Source organism: Pelophylax lessonae (assembly GCF_965119305.1).
Source record: "Pelophylax lessonae genome assembly, chromosome: 4".
In the NCBI taxonomy this organism is placed as follows: Eukaryota; Metazoa; Chordata; class Amphibia; order Anura; family Ranidae; genus Pelophylax; species Pelophylax lessonae.
This window is the reverse complement of record NC_138771.1, coordinates 189,881,638-189,902,097: the sequence shown is the minus strand read 5'-3', so window position 1 is coordinate 189,902,097 and position 20,460 is coordinate 189,881,638. Positions and strand designations below refer to the sequence as shown.

At 43.3% G+C, this 20,460-nt stretch overlaps 1 protein-coding gene across 1 annotated transcript in view; it reads right to left on the bottom strand.

Moving 5' to 3' along the window:
* GSAP (gamma-secretase activating protein) overlaps nucleotides 1-17,418 on the bottom strand; it is a 214,831-nt gene extending 197,413 nt beyond the window's left edge. Inside the window, exon 1 of the mRNA XM_082255164.1 lies at nucleotides 17,235-17,418. Within this exon, the coding sequence (XP_082111290.1) occupies nucleotides 17,235-17,310 (76 nt within the window). The 5' untranslated portion in view covers nucleotides 17,311-17,418. The remainder of the gene's footprint in view (nucleotides 1-17,234) is intronic.
* Between the last annotated feature and the right edge of the window lie 3,042 nt (nucleotides 17,419-20,460).

Genomic DNA, 20,460 nt, shown 5'->3' with positions numbered 1-20,460 from the left:
CACCCGCCTTCACAGCAAAGTTGCAGCTGACAGCTCAGCGTGGGTTCGGGTCGGAAAAGCTTTAGAAAAAGTACGTATATGGATTTCTTATTTACAGGGCTAGATAGGTTATTGTTAGATTGTGGAGGTCTATAGATGCTAGATTGTGGAGGTCTATAGATGCAGGGATTTTAGGTTTAGGCTGGACCTATCCTTTAATTTATAAGCTTGTCAGAGTTCTGACAAAAACTGGGCAGAGAGTTGAAGTTACACTCTGCAGAGCTCAGTGAGGAGAGATCTGAGAGCGGATTGGAGGGAAGGAACACACCCCCTCCACACAGCACACAGGATCAGAGGGGAGGCTGGCAATCAGCTGGGGATCCCTCCCATCACCTTTTTTTCTCTTGGGATCAAAAACACTTGTGAGAAGTGACTCGTGCAGATAGAGGAATGAAGAAGCAGCCAATAACACTTAGTGCTCTTAATTGAGACAAGTACACACTGTACAGGGATATGCCTTGTTCAGATTTCATGTCTGTCTGTGATTTACAACCACTTAAACAAATAAAAAAAGTTATTTAATAATTTTTATTTACAGGGACTTCATATAATTGCCCCAAAGTAGTACAGGACCTTTTTTCTAACTCGGAGCGACTTGTGTTGCTCCTATTAGAACAGGTCCTGTACTATTCAATGGCGAGCGACCGACCAACCGCGACTTAACAGGCGACCAAGTCGCCTGACAAGTCGCACTAGTGTGAATGGACCCTTAAACTGTTGGGTCATCTTATTTTCCCCTTTTCAATAATAATAACAACAATAATAATAATAATAATAATAATAATAATAAATAACCTACATAAAAATGAACAGATCATGAAGAAAACATCAAATTGGTTTTATTGAGCTGCGGCCACTATCGCTATATTCTGGCGAAAATTATTCTGTGTTCTCCGATTAGGGGGGAGGAAGGTCCTTCTAGACGGGTAGCCTGATAGTGGGGAGGGAAACCACCGAAGCCCCCCCCCCCCCCTCTCCTACTCATCCACAACAGATTGAACTCCGTATTGTCCAGCCCAAACTACTAATAACTTATACACCCCCACCCCCCATTTATTTTTCTCCTTCCTTCCATCGTCACCATACCCCATTAAAATATTATTGATATATCTTTTTTTTTATTATAAACGTTTATTGAAAGTATATTCAAGTACAAAAAGAAGAACATTTGTAACATCAATATAAAAGTACATTGTTAATAGATTTTTTTCAAGCAATAGTCCTCAGATAAAAAATAAAGAAGAAAGAAAAGAAAAACAAATCAAAACAGTCAGTATATATCGGTTATTGTTTGATGTAGAACATTACCAGAATACAGAAACTTATCTAAATTAAGCAAGGGAGCTAGAGGAATTTCTGATAATTGATTAATAATCCGGGCAGCTTCTTTGCCTCAGAAGGAGGTGCCCGTTTAATATAGTTTATGGATGTAATTATTGATATATCTTAAAGCCTCCTATTGTGGAATCGCAATACCTTGAAAAAACCTCTACACACCAGTAATTGCCCAGCTTGTGCCATGGTATCTTGGAGGTACTTACCACAACGACAATAATGAATATTAACACTTGTCTGTGTACCTTGTTTGTAAAAATACATTTGAATGTTGTATCTTCAAATGCTACACTTACAAATAAAGAAATTGAAAATTATTCTGTGCAAAAAATAAATTACATTATTCTTAGTCTGTTATGTGGGAGGACAGAGTTTACTTTCACAGTGCAATGACATTTGTCTCAACCATTTGTTTAGTTAGGACATCTGTGTTTACTAGAAGCCATTGGTGAGCCAGTGCTTAGGGAAGCAGGGTTAGATGAGGTAACGACATTCATTTACAATGTTCACCTATTTTATTTTTTATTTACATTGTTAAGCAACCTCAAGACATTTGCTGGAAAATGCATCAAATAAACAAAGGTGGCAGGGGTTCTCAAAAGTCATAAAAAGGCCTCTTTCTTGTTTAAAAAAAAAAAAAAAAAAAAAAGTCTCTCCTTCGATGGTTCATGTAGTTGAATAGTGGACCTGCATAGGAAGGGGTCACCATGCTGCTTTTACCAGCAAATTACTGGTTAAAGAAAAAAAAAAAGAAGGTTTTATAAATAAAAAAAATAATATATATATATATATATATATATATATATATATATATATATATATATATAGCCTATTTAAAAGCGGCGTGTCATCACTCATGTATGCTTATGACTAAAGGATCACCAAATGCAGCCTGAAGCCCTGAAGAGTTAGAATGCAGCTATTTTCAATTATATGTCACATTCCACAGGCAATTAAACCCAAGGCCCCATTCACACCTCAGCGTTTTGTAGCTTGTAGCTCCAAAACGCTAGAGGAGAAAAATAAAAAAATAATTCTCTATGGAGATGGTTCACATCTCTACTCCAAGTCGCCTGAAGCCAAACGCCTGAAGCTCAAAAAAGTTCTGGAGCTTTTTTTGTAGCTCAAATTGGGCTGTTTTGAGCGTTTTAATTCCCATAGAAATAAATGGAAACGCATCATTCGCGTGTTTTTGTGCGCTCAAATGAAAAAAATAATAATAAAAAAAAAAAACAAATACAGAACAGAACAAAAATCATAATAAATGAATAATAGGTAATTCATAAATAAAACCCCAAACCTTAAAAAAAAAAAAAAAGTATTATTATTAATAAAATAATACATAAACACCCAACCCCCAAAAAAGATGAAAATAAATGACTATTACTATAATAATCTAATTCAGGGCTCGACAATCCCCAGGCGCCAGGTCGCATTTGCGACTAGAATTAGCGACCTGGCGCCTGGGGGTGCCCTGCAGAAGGTGTCCTGTCATTTTTGCCCGGACTTCCACGCACGGAGTGCACAGACTTCCGGGCCGTCCGAAAATTGAGGCCCCGGCTTTTCGGCCTACTTGAGATGACAGGCTTCCAATGGGGAACTGGCGCCCTCTTGTGGAGGCCGGGAGTAATGACTGTTGTAATGACTGTTGTAATGACTGTTTCCACTGCCTTTTTGTTCTCAATTCATTCATTACCATCTCTCTGTCCAGTTAGTTACCTTTGACAGGGAGTGTGGTTATTATTTAAATGTAAAAAAAAAAAAAAAAATTATATTATATATATATATCCTTTTTTTTCCTCATCGCCATGCCACAGCCGAAGGCCCCTTTCACACGGGCTGTCTGATCAGGTCCGCCTGTCAGTTTTTCAGGCAGACCTGATCGGACCCTTGATTCTCCTCTATGAAGCAGTAATCTGCCGCGATCTGATCCTGTCCACCAAAAGCAGACGGATGGTGATTCCATTTTCTATCCATCCCGTGGATTGGATCAGATGGCATCGGATGGAAAGAGACAGACAGTCTGTTTTCATCCAATTGTGCTATAGAGGAGAGTGGGGTTCTAGTCGTATTTATGTGTAAATTTAGTATCCGTTTTATTAAATAAAGCTTGGTTGTTAGTTTAAAAAAAAAAAAAAACTGGCTCCTAACTTTTTTAGCTGGCTCCTAGATTTCAGGAAAATTTGTCAAGCCCTGATCTAATTATTTATGTGTTAGGGTGTTTAGCTATAAAAAAAAAAAAAAAAAAAAAAAAAAAAAAAAAAAAAAAAAAAAAAAAAATATATATATATATATATATATATATATATATATATATATATATATATATATATATATATATATATATATATATATATATATATATATATATATATATATATATATATATATATATATATATATATATATATATATATATATATATATATATATATATATATATATATATATATATATATATATATATATATATATATATATATAAATAATAATAATAATAATAATAATAATAATAATAATAATATTATAACAACCCTAACCTCACCCTAACGAAAAGAATAAATGAATAAAAAAATAAAAGCTAAATGGAAAAGATAAAAAAGCTAAAATGCCAAGCAACAAATGATGCAATAGATGATGGTTTTCTCTATTGGATAATAAAAAAAAAAAAAAAATACCAAAAAAGGACTAAAAAAAGTCGCGCAAAAAAAAAAAAAAAGTGCCAAAAAACACTCAGACGCTATGCTCGGGTGTGAATTCAGCCTAAAGCCCCGTACACACGCAGCGATTATTGGCCGGGAATTTTCGGCCAACGTCCGATCTGCCGATTTTCGGCTTGTTAGTATGATGCTTCCGACAACCGACTCCGACTTTTCGTCCGAAAAAAAATCTGGTGTGCAGGCCATAAAATTTTTGTTGGCCGTCAACACAACGGCCGATTTTCCGACAGCCAGTACAGATTTCGGCAAACAAAAATCTGATGAGCAAGACTGGGCATGCTCAGAGAAGAAAACACATGAAAATTCGTGTGCAGTCTAGAGCATATTCCAACCAACAAAACACCACTGTGGACGAAAGTCAGACGATCGGTCGGCCGATAATCGTTGCGTGTGTACGAGGCATAAGTGACAGCGGTTTTCTGCTCCAGGGGAGGCTTTCCAGAAAATCTCACAAAGACCGTAGCAGCAGATACTTTGCTAAACTAAACAAAAACTAAAACAAAATTAAAATGTTAAAAATAATAAGATTTTTTTTTCCACATTTTAACAGATACACTATACTGTCAAAAGTTTTAGGATGCCTGCCTTCTCACACACGCACACACACACACACACACACACACTTTAATGCCATCCCAGTCTAATGGCCCATACACACGATCTGAAAATTGGATGAAAAATACCGCTTTCAAAGCGATTGTACGATAATCAAATTATTAGTACATAGTTTGAGACCCAATTACGACAGTTCATCTGATTGGACAAGCATCCGAAAATACAATTCAAATGTAGTTACACTACAATGCATTACATCACTTTCGATTTTTATTCTTTCATAGAAGAATTTTTGTAACTTTAGTAACCTCTCCATTTTCAATATGCGACTAGCATGCAAAAAAAAAAAAAAAAAAACAAAAACAAAAAAAACCCACGGACGATCTGTCGTCCAATATTAAAATCATGTGTATGGGCCATTAGTCTGTAGGGTTCAATATTGTGTTGGCCCACCCTTTGCAGCTCTAACAGCTTCAACTCTTCTGGAAAGGCTGTCCCACAAGGTTTCGGAGTGTCTATGGAAATGTTTGACCATTCTTCCAGAAGTTCATTTGTGAGGTCAAACGCACAATAGAAGCTCTAGAATCTTTTCAGGCATGCAAATTTATAAGTTTGCCACATAAGAAAAGGCAGATCTGCTAACTGCAAATTTAGGGTACCATTAGAGTTGCACGATTCTGGATAAAAATGAGAATCATAATTTTTTTGCTTCGAATAAAGATCATGATTATCGGCAGTACATCATCTTTACATTATACAAAAAAAAAAAAAATTGGGCTAACTTTACTATTTCTGTTTACTGTTTTTTTAATTCATTGAAGTGTATTTTTTCCCCAAAAACTGGGTTTGAAAAGATGCTGCGCAAATAAAATGTGACATAAAACATTGCAACGATAGAGATAGATTATTATATATATATTTATTTAGGGGTTCCAAGTAATTTTCTAGAAAAAAACACTGATTTTAACTTGTGAGCAATAAGGGTCAGAAAAAGGCTTAGGTGTACGTTAGGTGAACACATGTAAAAGCACATGCACAGCCTGACTAATATTATAAAGTATAAATTTATATATATATATATATTTTTTTTAAAACTACTATTCCTCTACCATCCTCCACCCTAAAGGATCATAGGAAATAAAAAAAAAAAAAAAAAAAAAAAAAAAAAAAAAAATCGCACTACGCTGCACCAAAGATAGCGCAGCATGCACTACTTTTAAACCGCACTGTAACCAGTTTGCATGGTACAAAAGTACCATGTGATCTGGTGCGGGCAAAGCACTGAATTTTCAACCCGCATTTGTGGTGTCGTTACCTTTCTATGGACATCCACTGCAGATCGCGAATGGAGTGCATTTTGCATGTGTTCTGATCGCACAGGAACTCTTAGTGCATTTCTTTGTGATTCATGTGCTGGCATGTGTGAACCGGCCCTTAGAAAAGGTACATATCAATCCTACGTGTCAGCTGCCAAGCTTCAGACATGCTAAGGCATACATTAATATTTTTTTTTTGTTCAACCACCGAATTAAATGAAAAAATGAATTGATTCACCCATTCACACGCTCGATTTATGTGGATGGGGGAATCATTTCCACTGAGCTATTGTGTTCTGATGGCAGGGATACTTCCCCCTCCGTCAGAATACTGATCAGTACTATACCTGGCAGCACTAAATGGTCGGGAAAAACCCGACAGGCTGGTTTCACAGAAGTCAATCTACCACTTGACTTCTGTACAACCAGCCTGCCCATACATTGATGGAATTTCAGTTGGTCCGTGCTAAACCAGCCAAATTTCAATCCATGTATAACTGGCCTAAGATAGTGGTCTCATGCAGTAGGAAATATGCACCTCTGTCATTGAGGTCTACTGCTCTCCTTTTGTAGAATAGATGTCCCCTCTGCTGTGCCATTATATATGCATGATATGCGAGTGTTGCAGACACAGGGTTCTAGATGAACACACACCCTGCAGTCTACAATAGGGTTGCCCTGAAGCACTTACTGACCACAATGAGCAGTGAAATTCCTCTTCTACACTGAAAAAAGGCCTTAACACCTGCTCTGACTAGGTGGTAAATCCAGGGGATTGAACACCAAGTTTACACTGGTTTTAAGACTCTACGGAGCCAACACGGGTTACTAAACAGGTACATTCCTATACTAACACTGTAGTTATCACAGAGAACACCGCAAGGTGAAGGGATGTGATTTTTGGTTCCTACCTTAGTTAAAGCAGAGTTCCGGCCTGAAAAAAATTAATAAATAATACTCCCGGGACAGTCAGGGCTAGTGCATTTCAGCAACGATAGCCTCTGAACTGTCCCCAGGTTCACTTACCTTTTAGAAGAAATACTTACCTTGAAAATTTCTTGTTCAGCGTTGCCATCTCAGGTGTGGGCAGCTGAAGCCAGGGTGTCCTCTCCTGTCCCAGAATGCCCTGCACACGTCTTAGGGAATTATCACCCTGATTCACTGAGAAGGCTTAACACCACTTAACACCTGTTTAACAACGGTTTAACACTAGTCTTTAGGAGGTTAAACTGCCCTCACCTAAAGACGGAAGTTCATTCCTTTAAAATAACAAAATTATATCTTGTAAAACATTGTGTTTATAGTTATCTTAAATAGAGATATCGATTTTTTTAACGATTAATCGTGCAGCTCTAGGTACCATTAACAATTTCTGGCACCACAAGCGCTATGCTTGTTTGCAGTGCATTTCTGAAAGCGTGCATTGCCTGTGCACTTCGTCCAACAATTAGGAAACGCCAAGCATGAATACAGCTTAAGGGCTCTTTTACATGGGCGGCTAAACCATGAATTTACTGCCATCCCTGGATGTGCACCCAAATTCTAACAATACAGTCAGACAGGGCTGTATACATGCAGTGGCTGTGATGCTTTACTTCGCAACTGCAGCATTTGACAGGCATCACCACCTATCAAACTCCCCATTGAGTTCAATAAGGCCGCTCTGCAACTGCAAGCCAAACACTTGGCCCACAAATGCTGCGTAGTCTCACAATGTAAAATTGCCATTCAGCAATTAAAAAAAAAAAACCCCAACAGGTGTCAGGAGGCAGCAGTAACGTGGGTATAATTTCTGCCAAGGTTGCAAAGCATGGCATAGTGACCATGGCATTTTTGCAAAAATATAATTTGATATTTTTGGAGAGGAGGGAGGGGTCCTGTCAGGTAGGCTATATGGTGCCCTATGATTTCTAACAGCAGCCCTGCCCACCTTTCACAACTTCTTACTAGCCAGTAAGTCGGCTTTTTAAAGTGATGGTTCAAAAAGATTGCATTGACGGGGGCAAATCAAGTCTCCACACTACCAGTAGATGCCAAACTTTTACATAATAGAGCCCATAAGGACTTGGAGTATTCAAGAAGACATCTAAGGCCCCTTTCACACTTGTGCAACTTGTCATGCAACTTTGGACATCAGAGTTGCACAACATGTCATTCCCCCATGTTTTTCAATGATACCCATTCATTTACGTGCAACTTAAAGTTGCAGCAACTTCAAAGTAGCTCATGCACTACTTGGGTCTGACTTGCAACTTGAGGGCCGTAGACTTCAATGTTAACCCTCAGAAGTTGCATGAAAGTCATACAATGCAACTTGTGTGCAACAGTTGTCCATTAAAACTGGTCAAAGCCAAAGTCTTATCCAAGGTGCACCAAAGTTGCACTCCAAAGTTGACACAACCTTGGAGTCGTACAAGTGTGAAAGGGGCCTAAAGGGTATGTGGAGGCATTGTAATGCAGACAGTCTAATGGTGGACCCTGTTTTACTCTATTATGGTACTTACAGATCAGATAAACTAGATTACCAAAAGTATTCGGATGCCTGACTTTACACACATGAACCTTAATGGCCTCCCAGTCTTCGCCCATAGGGTTCAACATTGAGTTGGCAGACAAAAAAGATAGAACAGTGCTATCTAGGTGGGATAATAACCACTGTAGCCATATGAATTGTAAAGAGCCAATGGAAAGTCTCAATGCAGTTTAATAGTAGACAATTGCCTTAAAAAACTTTAGTCGTTAAAAGTTAATACAGTACCAGGCCAGTGGGTTCAGATGTAAAAGGGTTGATGGCCACTAGACAGGTGGAGCAAGATGGAACAAGGCGGCCCTGGTGTGCAGGCTAACAGATGCTCGCACTCGCCCGCCGGCGCTCCCGTGTGATGTCACCACAGCATGAAGGCGGTAGTCCCAGACCGGAATAGGATGCCTCTACACCTGCCTGGAATGCAGAGGGGAGAACGGTTGCCGTGACAACGCGTTTCGTGCTTTTTCAAGTCACGGGAATGTTGGCAACAACTGAATTTAAAACCCATTGGAATAGGGGCATGGAGTGGGCAGAGTTAATTGACCTTTTGCATTAACCCTTCTACATCTGAACGTACACAAGACAATTAATAGCATATAGAAACAAATGTAGCAGATGCGGTTATAGATGGTAAATATTAGGTACATGCATAGAACTAAAATATAATCAAAAAACGAATACTAACAATACAAAAATAAAGAAAAAAAATAGGTTAGACAATGTAAATAAACATGAACATAAAACTAAAAACAGAAAAGACAATTGGTATAAGCAAGATAAGGAAAACACATCGACAAATTGCCAAAATGGTACCAAACCCATACATACTATTATACACACACACCTGTATGTATATATGTAAATAAAACCATATCATCAGTGCTCACAGGAAACGAAGATGGTAAAAACACTGAACAAGAAAAAGAAGTAAAAAATTACACAAATATGCATATGTACACTCCTATCTATCTATATACACACACACACACACACACACACACACACACAGTATGTGTATATGAAAATGCACAACATTAGGACAAGTGGGAAAAAGGATAGAATGACACCAATTGGGGCCAAAACACCTGCAGAGCAAGTATAGATTAGAACTAGATGATAGAATGTACTTCAAGTTCCTCATTGAGACCACTGGGGGACAAAGAACCAACCTTGCTAGGGATGCACCGAAATGATAATTCTGGGCCGAAACCGAAAATGCAAGATGCCCTTGGCCGAAAACCGAAACCGAAAATGACTTTTTCCCCCCAAATAATTTTAAAAATCGATAGAAGAGGGGCATACACCAAAAACAGGCAGCGACGTACACCTGTCGCTGCCACCCTGTCACAGTATATGGGGGGTTAATGTAGGCATGAGGGGGTTAATGTATTGCCACTGCTGGTCACTGATGCATTAGTGACCGACCAGTGGCAGTTAATTAACCCCTTTGTGCTGCATTAGTGCAACCAGTATCAGTGTTAATTAACACTGGTTGCATTAATGCACCACAAAGGGTTTAATTAACTGCCACTGGTCGGTCACTAATGCATCAGTGACCAGCAGTGGCAATACATTAACCCCCTCATGCTGCATAATACTAATACCAATGGTAAGCTCGCCTCAGCCGAAATGGGATAGGCCCATTTTCGGCCAAAATTTCGGTGCATCCCTTAACCTTGCTGTTTTCAATATTGAGTCGGCCCACCCTTTGCAACTATACCAGCTTTAACTCTTCTGGTAAGTGTGTCCACAGGAAGGCTTGACCATTCTTCCAGAAGCGCATTTGTGAGGTCAGGCATTGATGTGGACGAGAAGGCCTGACTCGCAGTCTGCTCTCTAATCCATCCCAAAGTGGTTCTAACGGGTTCCTCCACCCCAAACTCACTCATCCAATTTTTTATGGACCTTATGCATTGGTATAAATCATTTGGTGGAGGGGGATTATGGTGTGGGGTTGTTTTTCAGGGTTTGGGCTTGGCCCCTTAGTTCTAGTGAAAAGGAACTCTTAATGCATCAGCATACCAAAACATTTAGGACAAATTTCATGCTCCCCACTTTATGGAAACAGTTTGGGGATTCCAACATGACTGCGAACCAGTGCACAAAATAAGGTCCATAAAGACATGGATGAGGGAGTTAAGGGTGGAGAAACTTTACTGGCCTGCACAAAGACCTGACCTCAACAGGATAGAATACCTTTGAGATTAATTAGAGCGCAGACTGCGAGCCAGGCCTTCTCTTCCACATCAGTACCGAACATCACAAATGCGCTTCTGGAAGAAAGGGCAAACATTCCCATAGACACACTCCTAATCCTTGTGGACAGCCTTCCCAGAAGAGTGGAAGTGGTTATAGCTGCAAAGGGTGGGCCAACTCAATATGAAACCCTACAGACTAAAGCTGGATACACACTATCCAACTTTTGTTGGTAGATTTCCTTCAGATTTACCTTTTCTATGTAGTGCAAGGGCCTGCCAGATTGCATACAAATTGAAAGTGTTTAGGTTTGACCTCATATTATATGGTTTTGGTAAGTCTAAAGGAAAAAAAGTCTTCAGAAAATCTTATAGTGTGTATGGCCCTTAAGACTGGGATGGCATTAAAGTTTATGTGCATATGTATAAAGGCAGGCGTCCCAATACTTTTGGCAATATAGTGTAAGGGCACTTATCTTAAAGAGGAGTTCCGGCCACAAAAATCGACATAGGATTTTTTTTTTTTTTTTTTACTTACCTTGTAATTGTAGAAAGAAATACTCACCTATTCTCCACTTCCTCCCTCGGCAGCCGTGGCCCGCGCCGTCACTTCCGGTTTGCAATGATTCCTGGGAGCTGAACGTCATCGCACCCAGGAATCAATGCGACGGCACCGGCCCCGCTCGTCACTTCCGGTGCGATGCCGCATTCCCTGCTAAACAGCTTCTGGGCATTCCCAGAAGCTGTGGAGGAATGCGGCGCCGCACCGGAAGCGACGAGATGGGCCGATGCAAGCGCATTCTGGGAGAAGAAGACACGGAAGAAGACGCAGAAGAGGATCGCGCTGGCTTCAGCTGCCCACAACAGAGATGGCAACGCTGGAGAAGAAATTTAAAAAGTGAGTATTTCTTCTTGCAGGTAAGTGCGAACCGGGACAGATCAGAGGCTAGCCATTGTGGAATGTACTAGCCCTGACTGTCCCGGGGGTATGTTCATTGAAATTTTGTTTTTGTGGCCGGAACTCCGCTTTAAGCCCCCCACCCTCACACTGTGAAGTTATGTCATGCCACCCGCAACTCTGCTCTCCAGGGATCTTGTCATCTTGGTCTTCCCAATGCCATATGACCTCTCTTCAAAAATTTCCTAGTCCTGTTGTGCACCACCCACACCCCAAAACTTGGAGGACTCATTTAAACTTACCGGTGTGGGGGGGGGGGGGGGGATTAAAAACACATGGTTGAGCCACAAAGGCAACTGACGGTGTGTACCTTGCAGAAAAAATTAAACCACTTAACACATTCGGTAGGCAGTACCACCCACCAAACACAACCAGTCAATTGATGGCCTTTAGTTCTACTTCAAGGAAAATTAGTAAAGACATTTTTGGTGGTAATAAAATAAAAGTGTTTGATCTCATGAAGTGTTAAGTGGAGGTTTTTAACTGTAAAAAGGTCCAAACATAATAGCTCCCCACCCAAGTGGTCCTTGTGTTTGTAAGCTGAACATTAGGGAAACTATATCATGAGATTGAATAACTCCACCAGCAATATGACACAAACTAGCAGGTAGTGTGTGAGTCAGCGCTCACTGACAACAGATAGGACAAATCAATAATTATAAAAAGTGTTCCATACAGTCCATTTGACATCAAAAGATGTCAAAGAAGAGATCACCAGATGGACAGGTCCACAGGCGATTGGGGGGGGGGGGGTGGCACATACAATCACTGGCAGCTCCTCAAAGAAAATGGGGATTCCCTCAGATCCAGACAAAAAAAAGGGGAGGGCGCCAGGTAAGTAGGAGTAGAAGATACACTTACATCTAGGTGTCTTGCTAGCAGCATACAGGGCTGGTGTGGAATGTCAAAGGCAAGCAGCTGTCAAGTTGGACTGGAGGACAGCTGCTTCTCTAAGCTTCCGACCCGCCACACGAGTCCATCGCCAGCGGCGTCTACAGCTCTCACACGCCGCTGACAAGGAAGCAAGAGCTGTCACACAAGCTAGGGAGGGGGCAGGCCGCAACGCGTTTCAGAGGACCCGCCTCTTTCATCAGAATGGATGTAAGTATCTCAATTAAAGTTTTATACTCCTAGTTACCTGGCACCCTCCCTTTGCTATTTTTTGTCAGAATAACTCCATTAGGTTAGCTCCCATTCAGATTCTTGAGTTGCAGTAAAAAAGCACATTTAAACCAAGTGCTACAGCAAAGGACATAAATCCAAAAACCAAGGCTGGGCAAAAAGGAAAAATACTCCGTCCCAAGGATCTATGAGAAATAAAAAAATCTGCTCTGCTTACACTTAAACTGGAGCTGTATGACCTAAAATCCAGACATGTTTCCTCACCTGGGAGCCAAATGTGCTGCGTACATTCACCCATAGAAAACAAACAGTAGCTGTATGGGGTATATGCCGTTACTTGGGTAAACAAGTGCATGTTTATGGGTGTACCACAATGGAGGCAGCGACTGCTTTCTTCAGTTGGAAATACACAGTACCCATAGCCCCCAAAATATGCCTGAAATTTACACCATACAGCTCAAGGCGGTTGTGTCAACGGTAGCCCCAACAATCTCCTGTGCTGTCCCCCACAGAATCACAGATCCAGCTCTGCTCCTCTAACAAGTCAAATTTATGACTGTATGATGGGTACAAAATTAAAAATAGTCACATTGCAGATGACCTCATACACATAATTAACCCACCTTATAAATAAATAATTAAGCGTGATATAATAAAGACATATCAATGATGCATAATAAAAAAAAAAAAAAATAAAAAAAAAAACACAAAAACAGAAAACCTGTTAAAGGCCACTGAGGCTGTTGAAACTCCAGTAATTTTTGCTGCTACAAATGGCGAATGCAAGTGATTAACAGCAACATGTAGCTGGCATTTTTTTTGCTAGAGCTGCTGGCCATTTGCTACAGCTTTGCAAAGTCAATAGCAACAATCACTAGGCCTCTTTCACACGGAGCGGACCGTATTGCAATATGCTCCGGCACTTTTTTTTTTTTTTTTTTTACGGACACGGATGACACTTGTGTCATCCGGTCCGTATGTCCGCATATCATCCCATCCGTTTACGGATGATATACGGGCATAATGTATGTCTATGGGGATTGCGGATGTCAGCGGATGACACCGCTGCCATCTGATTTTGCATCCTTTCCGTTTTTTTAAATGGAAGAAAAATAGGGTTCTGTTCCGTTACAAAAAACGGAACAGAACTGAAAGGACGCAAATCGGATGTCAGCGGATGGTCAGCCGCAATCCCATTGACATGCATTATGTCCGTATGTCACCCGCAAACGGATGGGGTGATATACAGACATACGGCCTTAGGCCAGCCATACATGGATCGAAATCCAGCCAGTGGCCAAATTAGGATCCAGGTATGGGCAGGCTTTCAATCCATATGTATGGGCAACCACCCTGTTGGGTTTTTCCCCCAATCAATCAGTGCCCCTGGCACTATCACTGTATCCCGACAGTGGGGAGGCCTCCCTGCTGTTAGAACACAATACCTCATTGGGAAGGATTCCCCCATCCACATTAAATGTATGGATGGGGGAAATCGGGTCTGTCTGCTCTGCATCTTGATCCAATCACAGCGGGTTAGCCAATAAGAAGAGTGCGGATGGGGCCGAGCCATGCTCCGTGGTGTATGAAAGGACACAAGAGTAGCAGCTCAGGAGGAGCCTGCTTGAGTGGCCCCACAGCAAGCAGCTTGCTATTGGGGCAGGGCAGCCTCTGTGCAAAACCACTGCACAGAGCAGGCAAGTATGACATGTTAGTTATTTTTAAAAATCAAAACAAAAAATATAAAACTTTAAATAGCGGATGATTCCTAAAACCAGTTTAATCTTTTTTCCATCCGTCTGGTGGATGGGATCGGATGATAACGGACAGGCGGTCCGTTCTCATCCGATTCCCCCATAGAGGACAGCGGGGATCTGACACCTCCGTCTCTGCACACAGCGTGGAGATGGAGCTGCCATGTGCCTGCTCAGCGGGGTTCGGCGGATCGATCCCCGCTGAGAAAAACTGAGTCCGTCTGTGGAACGGACATGTGTGAAAAGGGGCCTTACAGTATAGTGAAAACCTATTTTATAGGCACTGATCAGCCATAACATTATGACCACCCACCATAACCTGTTGAGTCATGGACTCCACTAGATCTCTGAAGGTATGCTGTGGTATCTGGCACCAAGTTGTCAGCAGCAGACTCTTTAGGTTTCATTCACATGGGTGTAAAAATGATACCGTTGTTACACATGCAGTTTCCCGGAGAAATGTTACTGCGTAATGATCAGTAAAATACTTGTGTATAGATGCTTTTAAATCTGTATCCCTACATAATGTTTCTATGATCATTTATTTTTACACTGTGTTTAGACTTTATTTATATGTGTAAACCTGTAAAGCGCATGTTCTTAGGCTTCAGTCCTGGTTCACATACATGCGATGCAGGAAACACAGCGAACTCTGTGCGTTTCCCACACCGCAATTACATTGCGCAGTGTTCATGCAACCTGCTGCAGTTATCAAACTTAAAAAAAAACAACAACCCCCATACCCGAACAGCCCGCAAAATGCAGTATGATTGCATGAATTGGATCAAATGGGTGTTCACACATTCTGGTAAAGCAAATAAAAAAAAAAAAATGTCCTGCACCATTTTGATGCGGAGCGATTCCTGTGCGAATCACATGCGATGTACCGCATTGCGGCAGTGTGAACCTAGGCTTATTCTCAAAGCCCCAAAAAGAAATGGATACACAAGTGTTTTCTCATTTCAGATCTGAACACAGCTAAATTATTTTTAATGGAGCCATTCACACAGGCACGTAAACATGCATTGCATTCAGATCCGTAACACAGAATCCAATAGTCTGCATCTAAGAGCATGCGCTTTACACATTTACGCATATAAACCAATGTCTATGCGTTTGTACGTGTATAAATTAAGTCTAAACAAAGGGGAAAAATACATTAAGGGCTCTTCACACAGGCGGTCCGATCAGATCCGCCTGTCAGTTTTTTAGGCGGATCTGATCGGATGCCCCATTCAGCCCTATGGAGCAGCGGATGTCAGCGGTGACATGTCCGCTGACACCCGCTGCCATCCGCATCCGATCCTGTCCGTGAAATCCGGACGGATGGAAACCCTATTTTCCATCCGTCCTGGGGATCGGATGGGATGGGATGATAGCGGACAGGCGGTCCGCTCTCATCCGATTCCCCATAGAGATCAGCGGGGGGCTGTGACACCTCCCTCTCCGCACTGCAAGCGGAGACAGAGCGGTCATCCGCCGGCTCAGCGGGGATCGCGGATCGATCCCCGATGAGCAGCACGGATCCGCCTACGGAGGCGGACCGTGTGAAAGAGCCCTAACACAAGCACACATATTCATCTTTACACATATAAAACGCATCTATGCACAAGTAGTTTACTGATTATTACGCAGGAACTTTTCTCCTAGAAACCATGTGGAATAACATTAGAATCATTTTTACAGCCGTATGTACGAAGCCTTAAAGTGGTTCGAAAGCCTAAACATTTTAAAGTATAACTAAAGGCAAAACTTTTTTTTTCCAGTTTTGAGTGCAGAGGGATTTAAACACCTCTTAGTTTTTATTGCTGTCTGTGGCCGGTTAGGGAGATTTACCCTCTTTTTTTGTCCGGTTTGCCATTATCATTGAAAGCAAAAGTGAAAGAAAATCCAAAAATTTGGGTTGTCCCAAGAAAAGTAATAGAGGGGAAATCTTCCAATGGGGACACTAGTTCTGGTGACCTGGGGAGTCCCCAAGGAATTTCCTTAATTCGCAGGGATTTCCTATTTAGCTATGGGACAAGATGGGAAGAGAAATCTCCGCAATGGTACAAAGATGGCAAAAATTTAATTGACAGGGGTTATAGCACCCCTTACTCTATCCAAAATGAAAAAAAAAAAATTTAAATGTTTTTTTTCTTTAATGCATTCCCTGGATTGAAATCTGGAGAATTTGGAGGCCAAGTTAACACTTTGAACTTCAAACCATTCTTGAATTCATTAGACCGGGCCACCTTCTTCCACTGCGCTGTGCCCCAGTTCCGAGGCTCATATGCCCCCTGTAGGCGCTTTTGGATGTGGACATGGGTCCTCATGGGCACCCTGACCAGTCTGCGGCTATACGGCACCATACATAACAAACTGCGATACTCTGCGTGTTCTGACACCTTTCTATGACAGCCAGCATTCACTTTTTCAGCAATCTGAGATACAGTAGCTCTTTTTTTTTTGGATCAGCGACTTCAGGGACAATGTGTTCACTTTCTGTCCAATACATCCCACCCACTTTCAGATGTAATTGTCAACCATTGTTATTCAATGTACGTGTCAGTGGTCATAATGTTGTGGCAGATCAATGTATCTGCCCATAAGAAGACACAAGTGCATTGTATCTCCCCATAGGAAGGCACAAGTGCTGTCCATCCTGTACTGATCACTCACACCCTCTGCAGCAGGCATGCTCTATGATAAATAAATAAAGTCTCATCATTACCAGGTGCTGCTTGTGTCACAATCCATGGTATGACGTCCCTATGGAGATTGAAGGTGGCATGGAAGTCCAGCAGCATCTCTGCACCTTGTGTAAGCCTCCTGCTCCGTTCTGAAGCCCTACACACTCCCCGTCCTCTCAATCAGCCTCCCGGCGAATAGACTGCCGATGAAGAGCCGTATATAAATACAGATAGAGGGGAATACCGACTGGACGGGCATACCAACCAATCACCTCCTCCTCTACAACACCGCTCCTACACTTCTCCCGTGTTATCTACTTCTGTGGCCACACTCAGCCTGAGCTCCGCCCTCCACAGAGCCGCATACCAATCACAACCACGGAGAACTCAGAAACCCGACGCTGTTGGCTGTGGAATATGTCAGATATGAGGGGGGGGGGGTGGCTATAGAAAGACCCCTCCCAGGGGAACGAGGAAATAAAACTGGGGAGGGGATTGCCCTGATAGAATTGGAAGGTGTGTGAGGGGAGAGGGAGGTGTGTGGAAGGAGAGGGCGGGGTGAACGGAGAGGACAAGTGAACGGAGAGGGAGGTGTGAGGAAGGAGAGGATTGTGTAAGTGAGGTGTAAATAAGGTGAGGATGGTGTGAGGGAGGAGAGAAAGTTGTGAGGTAGCAGAGGATTGAGGAAGGTCAGGATGGTGTGAGGAATCAGTGGATGGGTGAGGAATCAGAGGATGGGTGAGGGAGGTGTGAGGAATCAGAAGATGGGTGAGGGAGGTGTGAGGAATCAGAGGATGGGTGAGGGAGGTGTGAGGAATCAGAAGATGGGTGAGGGAGGTGTGAGGAATCAGAGGAGGTGTGAGGAATCAGAGGATGGGTGAGGGAGGTGTGAGGAATCAGAGGATGGGTGAGGGAGGTGTGAGGAATCAGAGGATGGGTGAGGGAGGTGTGAGGAATCAGAGGATGGGTGAGGGAGGTGTGAGGAATCAGAAGATGGGTGAGGGAGGTGTGAGGAATCAGAGGATGGGTGAGGGAGGTGTGAGGAATCAGAGGATGGGTGAGGGAGGTGTGAGGAATCAGAGGATGGGTGAGAGGAAGGAGAGGATGGTGTGAGGAATCAAAGGATGGGTGAGGGAGGTGTGAGGAAGGAGAGGATGGGTGAGGAAGGAGAGGATGGGGTGAGGAATCAAAGGATGGGTGAGGGAGGTGAGAGGAAGGAGAGGATGGTGTGAGGAATCAGAGGATGGGTGAGGGAGGTGAGAGGATGGTGTGAGGAAGCAGAGGATTGAGGAAGGAGAAGATGGTGTGAGGAATGAGAGGATGGTGTGCGGAATGAGAGGATGGTGTTCCGGAGGTGTGTGGAAGGAGAGGATGGTGTGCGAGAGGTGTGTGGAAGGAGAGGATGGATGGTGCGAGGGAGGTGTGGAAGGAGAGGATGGTGTGCGGGAGTTGTGTGGGAGCAGAGGATAGGGTGCGGGAGTTGTGTGGAAGCAGAGGATAGTGTGCGGGAGTTGTGTGGAAGCAGAGGATAGTGTGCGGGAGTTGTGTGGAAGCAGAGGATAGTGTGCGGGAGTTGTGTGGAAGCAGAGGATAGTGTGCGGGAGTTGTGTGGAAGCAGAGGATAGTGTGCGGGAGTTGTGTGGAAGCAGAGGATAGTGTGCGGGAGTTGTGTGGAAGCAGAGGATAGTGTGCGGGAGTTGTGTGGAAGGAGAGGATAGTGTGCGGGAGTTGTGTGGAAGGAGAGGATAGTGTGCGGGAGTTGTGTGGAAGGAGAGGGTAGTGTGCGGGAGTTGTGTGGAAGGAGAGGGTAGTGTGCGGGAGGTGTGTGGAAGGATAGGATGGTCGGAGGGAGGTGTGTGGAAGGAGAAGATGGTGTGAGGAAGGAGAGGGTGGTGTGAGAGAGGTGTGTGGAAGGAGAGGATGGTGGGAGGGAGGTGTGTGGAAGGAGAGGATGGTGGGGGGGAGGTGTGTGGAAGGAGAGGATGGTGTGAGGGAGGTGTGTGGAAGGAGAGGATGGTGGGGGGGAGGTGTGTGGAAGGAGAAGATGGTGTGAGGAAGGAGAGGATGGTGTGAGGGAGGTGTGTGGAAGGAGAGGATTGTGCTAGGAATGAGAGGATGGTGTGAGGGAGGTGTGTGGAAGGAGAGGATGGTGGGAGGGAGGTGTGAGGAAGGAGAGGATGGTGTGAGGGAGGTGTGTGGAAGGAGAGGATTGTGTTAGGAATGAGAGGATGATGTGAGGGAGGTGAGTGGAAGGGCCTTTTCCGCAATGCACAAAAATGTGCAGCTCTTTTACAGATGTGCGGCAGTGCCATTAATTCTTAACCGCTTCCGGACTGCCCACCGCACTTATACTGCTGTCAATCGCTACAGCACAAGTCGGTTAGCAGGTCCCGGCCATTGATGTATGGCTGGGACCTGCTCATCACCTCAACAAATTGAATTATCAACTTGACCTGCGGAAGATTTACTCCCCTTCATGACCAGGCCATTTTTTGCAATATGGTACTGCGTTAATTTAACTGACAATTGCGCATTTGTGCAATGCTGTACCCAAACAAAATGTATGTCTTTTTTCCCTAAAACGTCTTTCAGGACAGCACCTTAGAGAGATGGCTCCTCCCTCTCATCAACAGGAAACACCCCATCCACCAGATTTTAAAAGGAAGCTTCTCCCACCATTCATCAGTTTTTGTGTTGCCTCCGACCGAGGAACACCTGTGTGGGGAGTCTGGGCTCTTAAGGTGCTATCCTGAGAGACCGGGCTTCCTACGTCCACCTTACCCTATATTGGAGACTGGAGTGCATGGGCTCTTTCTTCCCCTTCAGTGCTCTAGGTAAATCAGGACCCCGCAGAACGCAACCCCTGGATGGCATTTCTGGCGGTACTTTTTTCTTACCCACCGCTACTTTTTCAAATTTGCCGCCACTTTCCTGGATCGAGTGACGCTCGTCCGGCTGGAAGTGAGGTTTCCGGGAGGGGCGGCGTTCGACAGGGGGCGCGTGGCGTCATTTCCGCTGGCGCAGGGGAAGAGGGGAGGAGCAAGCTGGTGCCTATTCCGGTCCAGTGCAGGTGCGCTTTTGGTCTCCGGAACTGGTACCGAAAGCCACGGTGATACCGCTGCCAAGCAAATGGATACAGCTTCTACAGCGAGTGGGACAGGCACCAGTAAGGCCCAGGTAAGGGGTAACTCTGTTATTGCCTATCTTACTGTGGGGTCTCTCTCCATCCTTTTTTCCTATCCCCCCCCTGGTGGCTGGGGGCCTGTC